A 12,064-nucleotide genomic window follows, 5' to 3' on the forward strand; every position below is an offset into this window, starting at 1 on the left:
TTCTGTCATCTGCATCTCTTAACTTTTTTCATATTTTCCACTTCTTTATCAATCTGTACTGACCATATGTTGGCAATGTGCTCAGAAATTATCTTCCAGCTATGTGTTTTAAAAATAAAATATTTTAAAAATATATTTCCTTTGGAGGTACCTGGGTGGCTCAGTCGGTTAAGTGTCTGACTCTTGATATCAGCTCAGGTCACGATCTCAGGGTCATGAGATTAAAAAAAAATTTTTTTAATGTTTATTTGTTGAGTGGGGGCGGGGAGGGAAAGGGGCAGAGAGAGGCAGACACAGAACCTGAAGCAGGCTCCAGACTCCAAACTGTCAGCAACAGAGCCGGACTTGGGGCTTGAACTCACAGACGGCAAGATCATGACCTGAGCCGAAGTCGGACACTTGACTGAGCTACTACCCAAGCACCCCTCAGGGTTGTGAGATTGAGCCTTCAGGTGGGCTCCGTGCTGAGCATGGAGCCTGCTTGGGGTTCTCGCTTTTGCTCTCTCTCTGCCCCTTCCCCACTCACGCTGGTGCTCTCTCTCAAAATAAACATTAAAAAAGCATATACCTAAGCATATAATACTAGGTGTTACAGCAGTATAGTGTAGTATATAGTATATATAGTATACAGTATATATAGTATACAGTAGTATAGTGTAGTAGTATAGTATAATGCTATGTAATATAGTATAAAATACTTTGACCTAGTACTTCTGTACGTCATGTATCTCTTACGTCCTGGAAGGGGTGGGGGAGAGAGGTTCTATCATCTCAGTTCATTATGTCGCCAGTACCAGCTCAGCATTTGTTTAGTATGAATGGAAACAACCTAGATATCATTTGATAAGGGCAACAGGTACACATATGTACAAATGATTATGAGGCTGCGTGCCAAATGTTAACTGAATTATCTCTAAAAGGTGAATATCTCTAAGAAGAGTAAATGAGAATTTTTTACTTTCTTTAGATTTCTGACTTTTGAATACCTTAACAATTTTTATTTTTATAGTTGAGAAAATGAAACTTTCTTCATATATTTTTTTTTTTTTACAAAAAAAAAAAAAAAACGGGTCTCAAAGAGCATCAGTGGGAGCTGAGAGGAGAACAAAAATAACACTTAACATTTATTGAACACTATATATACCAGACACTGTTAGATTGGTTAGTCTCCAAAAGCATGGAAGACTGTCTTTTATAAGGGAAGCTAGGGTCTCAGAGAAGGAGCAATAAATAGGTTTTCTTAGAAAAGTGGAAAAATGGCTAGGATGTTCTCAGTAAGTGGTGAATAAAAAAGCTATATGTTTTTGTACTGTGTAATTTTCAATTACGTAATATGAAAACTGTGTGTGGAAAGTATTTCTTTAATCACTCAGGAATAAACATTTGTTACAATGAAAAGAATATAGCAGAGCTAAAGATCAAAAATAAGCTGGAAAGGAGACTGTTTTGTATTCACACATTCGTTTCATGGTATCAAAGAACTGGAGTCATGTGTACAAAACTATGGCCTGTACGTGATATGATCAATAGCCAGCACTTACATTGCAAAGCACAGTATATGCCAATCTCTAATGTGAGTTAATTTCTGCATTTTAATTTCTGCTTTTTTACTTCTGTCTCTGGCACATATTATGAACAAAACACCCACAGTCACTGAAGCACTTACTAAGTGACTAAGTGTAAAGTACTTTGAAAGGTACTTTAAAGACTAAAGGACTCAGCTCACCATCTTCGCTCGAACGTCATAAAGGTGCATGTCTAACAAGGAGGCTCTTTTACCTCACAAACTAAATCCCTCTAAATGAGATTCAAAACAAATGTCCACAGAAAATTTACAGCAATACTGAAATTTACTGAATTTTGGGAGTCTCCATCTAAAACAGGTTAATAGCATCAAATCTGGGGAGGGTTCTGAAAAACGCTACAGTGTGGCAGAAAGAAAGAGCTCAGAACTTAAAACCAAAGGACCTATGACTGAGGTGTGGGATCTTGGGCAAATCAGTTACTCACACTGAGCTGCAGAATCTCCCTTAACTAAAATATGATTACCTACCCTCCCTTATAAGTATTAAATGCAAAAACACCTCAAAGCCATATGACAAAGTACCATTCAAAAAGATATTATTTTTAGAGGAAAATCAACTATAAAACCAAGCACATGTCAACAACAGATAAGGTAAGAAACAAGTGGGATCCCAAAATATGGCAACGTGATCATCAAGCACATCTTTCCTAATAATCTTCCATCAGAAATACAAGTATATCCAACAAGTGGTCTGCTGGTAAACCTTGCACCTCAGCCAAAAGAGAGCAATTATTATTTCACGGTGGTACTTTACCTAGTCATAAATTCCTCAAACTTTGAACTGGTAAGGTTAAGGCTGGACCAATGTGTATCGGCCACAGGTTTGTGCTCTGGAGGACCCAAGTACGCAAGAAGTGTTGCCATCTTATCAAAAGGTCGTCTTCCAACAGCTTTGTGATCCCTAGAAACAGCAAACTACTTAGAAAAAAGCAGCGGTTCACATGTAGCTGTACACATTGCTTTAGTTTATCACCGGTTGCTTTACTTCTTACTGTCAGCTGGTGGTTCCCGATGATTTGTAAAAACAGCAACAAAAAGACCTCGAAGGTTGTAAATACACACGGAGACATCTTAGAAATATGACCACTCCCCAAACTACAAAATTTACATAAAAATTCATTTTTTCTAGTATTCTTAATCCACTACCATTAAACAAGCAATAAGTAAAAATAACATTGTAATCTACTTTTTCACAGGATGAAAAGAATCCTTCTTGAGAAACTCCTCTTTATGAATTGGACATATTTGTCCTTGCTTAACCACGGTAAATATGGATTTTCAGTAACTATTAAGCATTTAAAACTACACGAGAATAACAAGATACCATTTCACAAACATCAAATCGGCAAAAATTAGGACGTTTACTAATGTCAACTTTGGTGAGGATGTGTATAAAGAGGTACTCTCACTCAGTGCTGATCAAGGTGTAAATGAGCATGTACACTTTGAAAAGTAATGGAGCGGTATCTAGAAAAGGTAGGGCTGTGTGTACCCCAGAACCCAGCAATCACACATTCAGGTAATACACAAGAAGACAAATATGAAGCATATTTATTACATTACTATTTAGAACAGTGAAAATCAAGAAACAGGCCGAAATATCCATCAATTAGGAAATGTGAAAATAAATTTTGATATAGTCATTCAATAAAATACTAACATAAGTTAATGGTAAATCTCAAACAGAATATTGTGTGAAGAGACTTATTCGCTATATAATTTATGCAAAATTTTTAATGATTATTTATGAGAGAGTGAGAGCGGGGGAGGAGCAGAGAGCGAGGGAGACACAGAATCCAAAGCAGGCTCCAGGCTCTGAGCTCTCAAGCACAGAGCACGATGCAGGGCTTGAACCCATGAACAGTGCAATCATGACCTGAGCCAAAGTCGGACGCTTAACCGACTGAGCCACCCAGGCGTCCCAATTTCTGCAAATTTTTAAAACACACAAAGCTATGTTATATATGCCTATAATTTCCTTATTTTGTCAGTTTCATAGAGAGAAGTAATAGCTTTTCCCCCAAGAAACAAAATGTTATAAAGATCTGAAGTAAAATAGCAAACTAATGTTAAAGCTAGTTGGTAGATGTGGGTCTCTGTTATATTACAGCCTACACTCTTCTGTATGTTTGGAACGTTTTTTTGAAATATCCGCATTTTTAAAAACTCTGTAGCATCAAGCTACACAAATATGCATGTGAATTATGTAAGAGAAACGAATGTTTGCGTTTAAAAGTTCACAGTTTATTTGCGTGTCACACAGACAAAGCATCTTCTTCCTTTTATGTCCCAGCATACGTCGGTCATGCCAGTGTCACTTTAACCCAGTAACCCTTCATGAAGGATTAAAATGCTCTCTCTTTTAAACTGCCCTCTCTTTATTAGTTAGCCTTAGCTTCATGGTCTTCTAGCATTCCCATGAATGAGCAAACCATTTTTATTAGCATTTAAGATTTTTCTGGACTCATTTTACATTTGTAAGAGGAATGCGTGGGAATTTGGGCTGTTTATACACATACACAACTTGAAAGGGCAGCAAGTGATTCAGGCTACAATAGGCTTTAAAAACAGCTAATAAACCAATACCCAAGTTAATACTTTTCAATTATTGGGTATTTTCTACATAAAGCTTTATTTTCAAATACTTAGAGTATGACAAATAGAATCAGAACACTGGCAATGTTTTAATTATTAAATTCCCTAGAATTAGCTGCTCTTTAGATTCAGATACCAATACTCATTTGAACTTCTAGTAAATGTAAACTCCCCTATATCTTGTTGCACACGTTTGATGTTTTGCAAACCAGAAAAATCCAAAGGGCTAATTTGTGATTTTTTTTAGCTTAACACTTTAAAAAAAAAAAAAAAAAAAAGTCTGTAGCACCAGGTAGACTTGTTCATCATTTCATACGAGTCAACCGCTTGCCTATTTAAGAGTTTAGGGCTCTACATTTCTCTTTCCAAACCTTAATTCTATTCTAAGCAGATGCAGAGTAAAAAAGCATTATTCGTGCCCAATAATTTTTATAAATTTAAACTAAGAGTTTTCAAAATCTCCACGACTGCGAAATCTTACCTGTTACTGGAAAGATACTGGCCAATTTTCTCTTGATTGTTCCAGAGTAGACGATGTAAAGCAAGCACATTGCCATCGCTGATGAAGGAGAGACTATGATTTACTGCATCACTGGTAGGACAATCAGATGCTATATCAAGGAAAAACCTTAAAAAATACAAAGCCATTAGAATTTTTAAAAACTAGATGCACTCATATCTATGTTTGAATCAAACTGATCTGAAGTAACTCTGTAAAATAACTGACATTACAAGTATGGAGGACTGTAAGTATTATTCACATGTGACTGTCATTAAACACAGGAAGAGACAAGGAGAAAGTTGGTTTTCCATTTCCCATACCGGGCTTCAGCTTCATGGTAGGTTCTGAAGTCAGGCAACAACAAAATTTAGATAGATCAGACTTTGGATCGAAGCCAGTACAGTACTTTATAGATAAGGAAATGGAGACCAAGACAAGACAAAAGACTTCCCCAAAGTTACACAGCTGGTTAGGTCAGAGCCAGGATGAGAACCTTTGTTCTCTTAACTTTCTATGGGTAGTCAATCTGCTGGAATATGAATCCTATGCTGACATTCACTTTTCTCTTCAATAGAGCTTGCAGTCCAACAATATGCCTTTTAAATGCCAACTAGACAGAAACTGGTAAGAACAACAATGAAAAACTGCAAGACAGAGTTGCCCAAGTCCAGCTTAGACTATGAGATCAGTTAGTTTCACACTGCATGAAAAGTAGAATTCTGGACTTTAACTTACATTTACAAAGCATTTTCTCACACACTACCTCATTTGTTTCTCTAAAATCAACTCAGAACCCAAACAGTTTTGCCCCTATTTACAGATAAGCCCACAACTCAGAGAGATAAAGAGAAAGAACTAGTTAGTTATGGCACCTCACAGAACTCAAGTTTTCTAAAATCATAAAACTTCAACAGCTGTCATTATTCCTTTGAGTAACTTTTTAGTTCAGGTACACTTCCAAAACGAAGTATCAAAAATATTCTAACATCAAAATATTGTCATTATACACTATTAAGCATAATATGTGCCATTTTGGCTTTAGTTTTTACTAGAAGGAATCTTTTCCTTTTTCCTCTCCCCCATATTATAGCAACTTCAAATCTTTTATTTTAGTAGATGTGCCAAAAATCCCTGCTAGTTTTCAAGTATGGAAGTCACTATCAAATTATCAAGAATACGGATTTATTTCGCTACTGTCTCTTATAGTAAAAGAAAATAAGATTAACTCTGCTCTTGACCTAGAGCGGGAAGAGGAAAAAAACCTACACAGGAGCTCCACATAGACCAAGTACACAGACTTAAGTGAAACTGACAATATTTAAATCAGATAGAGCAATCCTACCTCCGCGCTGCATCAAAGTTGCTTTTCACAAAATCATTAAAAGGCCGCATATGCTCTTCTTTTGTGAAGAGAACATGATTGGCAATGCTCTGAAGTATCTAAATAATAAAACACGGTTATAAATCAGATCATTCATTGCATGAAGTGTATACGTTCGCATATTCTTTACAAAAAACTAATTTTCTCATCAATATAATTTCTATTGCTGAGTAAATTATTCCTCATGCTATAAATATTAGGTGTTGTTTCTATTCCTTCCCAAATTACTACATATATATGTGTGTGTGTGTGTGTGTCTATATATATATATATATATAGACACACACACACATATATACACATATTTACATATATAAAAATACATATTAAAATTTTTAATGTCTTTTTTTAATAAAAACTCATACAGTCTCCATTTCAGTCTCCACTTTAGAATTTCCAGAATGAATATATAGAAAACTATCTTTAGGAGACATTTGTTAAGATATTTTCCCACGATAATAATGTCCATCAGGTATCAGTCTAATGAATTCCTTTGTAATTTAACAACTGAAAATAAAATAAAAGCATATAAGTGAAAACCACAGGCTATTTCAAAAATAAACTCAAGTGTGAGTACAGAAAATACAAAAAACTGAAAATTTAGTTGGAAGGGAAATTTAAAATAGATTAGCAAAATAAGTCTTCACCTTTGACATTAACTTCAAGCCCCTTTCAATTCTAGGTGGCGGCTTTTTATCTAAAATCCCTGCTTCATACGGTGAGACAATGGCAGGATTGATAAATCTGAGGAACATGGCACTTCCCACCGCACCGATGCTGTTCTGAGGGAAACGCTGGCTAACCACCTAAAAATAAGGAGTTGAGAACTGAGTATATGGTTTGAATTTAAAAAGGAAATGGGAAGAAAGAGCTCGAGGGTCAGACTTTGGCACAAAAACTCTGAACAGATCAAGCCTTGTAAACAACACATTTCTATTTTTTTCCTACTCCCCAAACATCAGTAAATAAAGCTTATCCTCAATTCTTGCCCTCCACCCCTTTTGAAGCACAACAAAGGTATCTTAAAAAAAAAAAAAAAAAAAAAAAAGAAACAAAGAAAGAAAAAGAAACTCTTCATGAATGAGTGATGGAGAGAGACCTAAAAAAAGATCTTGCATTTATCATTGTTGTTTATACTGCAAGTTTGGTAAGTAACAAAAGCACACCAAATTTTCACACAAAGATTACCATATTTTACCAAGATTAACAGACATGAGAGTGCAGTCAACTCTTACAAGGCAAAGCTAAGTTTTCAACAGCATACCCCAAAACATCTAATATCTAACAGTAAATACTTACATTTTGTTGTATACCTGGTACAACCACGTGTCTTGAACAAAATGCTTGCCATACACAAACAAAGGTTAGGTTTTTTTTAGATTCCTATCAAGAGAAAACACTTACAAGTAACGTTGCCAGTTCCTTTTCTTCCTCAGAATGCTTTTTAAGATAACGACCTATTATTTAAGTCATGAAGGAAAAGGAATTCTTGGGGATCTAAACAGATCACACCAGCAGAAGAGAGAACCCCTATGTGTACCTCAATGTGCAATTCTGTCAAATAAAAAAAGTGAAGGAAACAAGAAATAGTTGCTCACACTGAAAAACAATGTGAGCCCAATATTTAAAGATGGGTTTTTCTCTTTTTATAAAACATTCTACCTTGAAGGTAAAGTAACAGGCACATCAGATTGGGAAAAGTGTTACGAAACTGGCTCGGGGCCCATCTCTTTCCAGTTACTGTTTTAACACAGGAAAATTATATTACTCTAAAATGTACATGTTTTACAGATAATACACACACACACTTATTTTGAAAGAACACTTGTGTAACACTTTAATCTCCACAATTACGCTTGCTCAGTGTAGCTGACCGCGGCATAAAGCCGTGGTGATCCCAACAGCCAAGCCGCACGCAGCACCGCAGTCGATATGCTAAGATTCCAGGGATAAACCTACATTTCAGAGGACGGTGAGGGAAAATGAGAAAATGGGCTTTCTGTGCAGAATCCCACGTAACTCTAGTTCACTTTCCAATGCCTTAATAAAGTAATACTCCTTGTCATGAATTCACACAGCTCACTGACTCCAGATTAACTCCGGGAAGAATAAGGATTATTTCATTTCATTCTCTTCCCTTTAGGGCTTCGTGTGGTATATACATTTTCAATGTCTTCTTATTCGCTGCCTAAAATCTCTAAATAGTGTTCTGCCGTATCTGAGGGCATTAGTAAATATAAGATTTCAGACGATTCAGGTTTTCAAGCCCAAGAACACCCTCTCAAGTGGCGCTAACACGCAGGAGTTGTAACTAACATATTCTCACCTTCATTTACACTACGTAGCTCAGGAAGCTTTCTTGTGTTACAGCGCTCTGGGTGCTACCGCGTGAAGGACAACCTTGCTGTACTTCACTCAAAGGAAGCTGCTGCAGACGGCTAAATACAGCAGCCTTACTAGAACAGCTTTAAAACCCAAATGCTGTTTGAGAGTTATTTTTAGCCGAAATACAGTTTTAGAAATAGAATTAAGAAGAAAATTCAAGTGCTTTCACTATTCTAGTATAGTATTTAACCTTTCGGAGAAGAGGAACAGACAAATGAATATATACATTCACAGAGACCAAATTCTTCATACAATTTCACAATGTTCAGGGACCACCATTGCTACTGAGTGGTTCTTTCAGAACTCCCAAATTTTAATCTTAAAACAGAAGAAACTTAACAACAAATCTACAAAATTGTAAAGCTTGTAAAGAGTTAGCAAGAAGAGGATTAAAAACTGCTTTATATTTAATTGTAAACAGGTTGTTTGAAAGGAACAACCATATATTCAGATTAATCCGTTAAAATCCTAAAACAGTTTTTAAAAATTGAAAGCCATAATTTGGTTTCCAAAGAACCAGTTAATTTATAAAATACTAACCTGCTGTGAAAACATCTCTCAAAAACCAGTAACTTGTACACATATTTTTCAAAGTAGCTACTTACTAGTTTTGTCTAGAACAAAAAAGTTTTAAAGTGTGACTCACATTTATACCTGATTTATACTTAATACTATTAATCTCGTAATATAATGAAAAGGGAGAATACTGTCAAACTTCTGAAAAGTACTACATTTTCACTATCCTCCACATCTTCAAAGTTAATTCTTGTCAATACTCAAAGTACCCACACCTCAGAAACACACATTGTTTCTGGTATCATATAATTATGCATCCCAATGATGACAGTATCCGTATATTTTTGGAACTAAAACCTTACAAAATGTACTCAATATCAATCAAAATGCTGTATAACAAGTTTCATGAGACAATTTATAAAAATAGTTCTTTCTCTTTCACCACTAATGGACATCAACGTAATTTTACCTCATAATATACATACTCAAGTGTTTTACTTTTTAAGCTACAAAAATCTAATTTAGATCCCAAACACATTCTGCACAAAAGGTCAAAGTTGGGCTAGTCTGTACTCTGAAACCAGTTACCAGTCAAATGTCCTCTTTACTCCCTCGAGTGAAATCTGAACAACATGGTACAAATAAATGCAGTCATAAACTTTACACAGCAAGAGGATCACTACGCAAACATGCTTAATTCCCGGAGTTAGGTAGACCATTAACTTCTAGAAGGAGATCTGATTACACATTATATGTTTGAGCATAATAAGAGGACATATCTATGACTATGCAGCTAATATACCAGAAGCCAGAACCTTCACTCTATATTTTACATATTCTGATCCATTATCCATATACCCCAAAAGAGTTAGCTTGCTTTTTAAAGAAAAGATCATTAGATTCATAAGCCAGCAACTCCATAAACTGACATTTTAAATTTATGATGACTATGTTGTCTTCATACTTTAGAATGTGTTCCAAAATACCTCAAATTACCAATTAGTTTCCCTTTGTTTCCATGAGGACCTCATATCACCTGTGCTGAGAGATACATTCCAAAACTCAGTGTTACCCAGAAACTTAAAAAAAAATCTGAAAATAATACTAGCAGAAAATAACATTTCAAGGAACAATTTTAGACAAAATCTTAATAAATAAAGCAATGTTAGGAAGGCTAGAAAACATGCTCTAGAGAAACACAGAAAGCCAGAATTTTAATTTATGTGATACACTACACAATGCCATTAGTAAAACACTGAACGGGTGTTAGAAACGGTAAATTAATTTCAACAGTGATGGTGTATACGTGTTAAACTCACATATGCTGAGAATTAGAAGCATTAGAAAGGAATGTTTTTATTAAGCAAGAAAGCCATCCAATCCATTTGCTCACAGCTGACCCAACTTACTTAACATACTCAAAATCATGAATGTACATAAGCATAGTTGTCTAAATTTTAATCTAGTTCTGAATTTAAAACAGAAGCCTATTATTTGTAAAGCTTAGACAAGGAATCAAAGATGAAACCAAATGAATATTCTAAATTTTACCTTCGTACGTAAACCGCCTACATGACTCCTAAACGTTTTTGTTTTTGTTTTTTTTTAACATCTTTCTCTAAAATCATTTGGATTATATGAACAAAGATAATGCTCGGCCTGGTACGTCATAGTGACAGACAATGACAAATTTAAAATGAATGAATCTGGACCAAATTCTACTCATGGGAAGAAAATAAAATTATGACTACTGTAATTTTCTTCCTTTTAATTAGGACAAGTTCATAGAAACAGGCAGATGTTTGCAAAATGAGGTGTTTCTATACAAAATGGACTCAATGAGTTTTCTGTTATTTCAAAAGTACTATATTCTCAGTCCCAATAGTCTAATCGTGACTTTCTCTAAGGTAAACGTTTATCATTAGGATTTTTATAATCTAAGCACAAATATCTAAATTCTGGCTCAGACTCTCTAGATAAAAATATAAAAAGTAAAAAAGAAAACAAAAAGAAACTGCAACTTTCAGGTAAGATTTAGAAAGTGACACTTTCCCTCCGTGTATTTCTAACAATGAAGAGAAACTTTCACCTCTAGGAAAAGAAACCATTCACATTACCTGCAACAAGAAGCAAGAATGAAGAGAGTCAGCATTTCCTAAGGCCTTGAAATTAAGTTTCTTTTGCATTCATTTATAATTTTTAAAATAACAATAATAAAATTAGACCAGAGATATCCAATGCAACAAATGCCCCCAAAACGCCTTTGGGATAAATCAAACCAAAGGAACACAGAGAATGTTTCAATGTAACTTAATTCCAGGGTTAATTGAAATGAAAGCTATTTTGTGCCAGAATTAGTAGAATGATTTTACAGTGAAGGTCAAATAGGCTGAAGTGAAGATGTTCTTAACAAACAGCAAAAGATTTTTGTTTTGCTTTGAAAGAAACAGCTAATAAAAAGTTCTCCAAACTTACTGATTTTTTGTTTTCCTTTTTTTCTTTTACTGTAGCTTTATTCAGTAGGGAGTGGCAAGTTGCCTACAGGACAGAGATGAGCACAAACAAGTCACAGCACCAACTACATACAGCAACAAAAACAATGTTGGCTTGTACATAAAATTACATGATCAAATGTAACACAAATGGAATCAACAAAAAATTAGAAATCAACTGAATTTTGAGGGATGAATTTTATTTCTGGATTTTAATTTTTATCACATTTTCAAGCCAAAGCACTAAATAAACAGCAAGAAATGTTGAGACAATCATATCTACTATTTCTGGCTATAAATCACGGAAAAGTTCTCCCCAAGTAAATTTGAGGACATTTCATATTTACATTTCAGTTCATTCCTAGCTTTTGATAAATTTCATGTAAAATGTTCATTACAAGTAGATCACACACTAAAAACACTTCCATGTGTCTACATAATTTTTTCTTGATAAATACTTCTCTGTGTATCCTTCAATTGACTTAAAGTTCTTTTTTCAATAGCTGGCATTTAATTTAGACCTAATGATTTAAAAAATAAACATTAAATGACTATATACAAAGGGAAAATTCACTTCAGAGATTCTCAATTAAAAATGTGTCTCTCTT

The 12,064-nt window shown here is 34.8% G+C and overlaps 1 protein-coding gene across 10 annotated transcripts in view; it reads right to left on the reverse strand.

Annotated features, from left to right (window-relative positions):
- The window catches only part of NF1 (neurofibromin 1), a 252,664-nt gene that overhangs the window by 99,292 nt on the left and 141,308 nt on the right, over window positions 1-12,064 (reverse strand). For 8 of the 10 annotated variants that reach the window (XM_058703847.1, XM_058703852.1, XM_058703856.1 and 5 more), the window contains 5 exons: window positions 11,440-11,502; window positions 6,711-6,869; window positions 6,025-6,122; window positions 4,662-4,808; window positions 2,340-2,486 (listed from right to left, as the gene is read on the reverse strand). In XM_058703847.1, coding sequence (XP_058559830.1) covers window positions 2,340-2,486; window positions 4,662-4,808; window positions 6,025-6,122; window positions 6,711-6,869; window positions 11,440-11,502 — 614 coding nt within the window. The remainder of the gene's footprint in view (window positions 1-2,339; window positions 2,487-4,661; window positions 4,809-6,024; window positions 6,123-6,710; window positions 6,870-11,439; window positions 11,503-12,064) is intronic. The other 2 variants (XM_058703850.1, XM_058703855.1) reach the window with 1 other exon arrangement.

The sequence above is a fragment of the Neofelis nebulosa genome, chromosome 16 (genome assembly GCF_028018385.1).
Source record: "Neofelis nebulosa isolate mNeoNeb1 chromosome 16, mNeoNeb1.pri, whole genome shotgun sequence".
NCBI classification, from domain to species: Eukaryota; Metazoa; Chordata; class Mammalia; order Carnivora; family Felidae; genus Neofelis; species Neofelis nebulosa.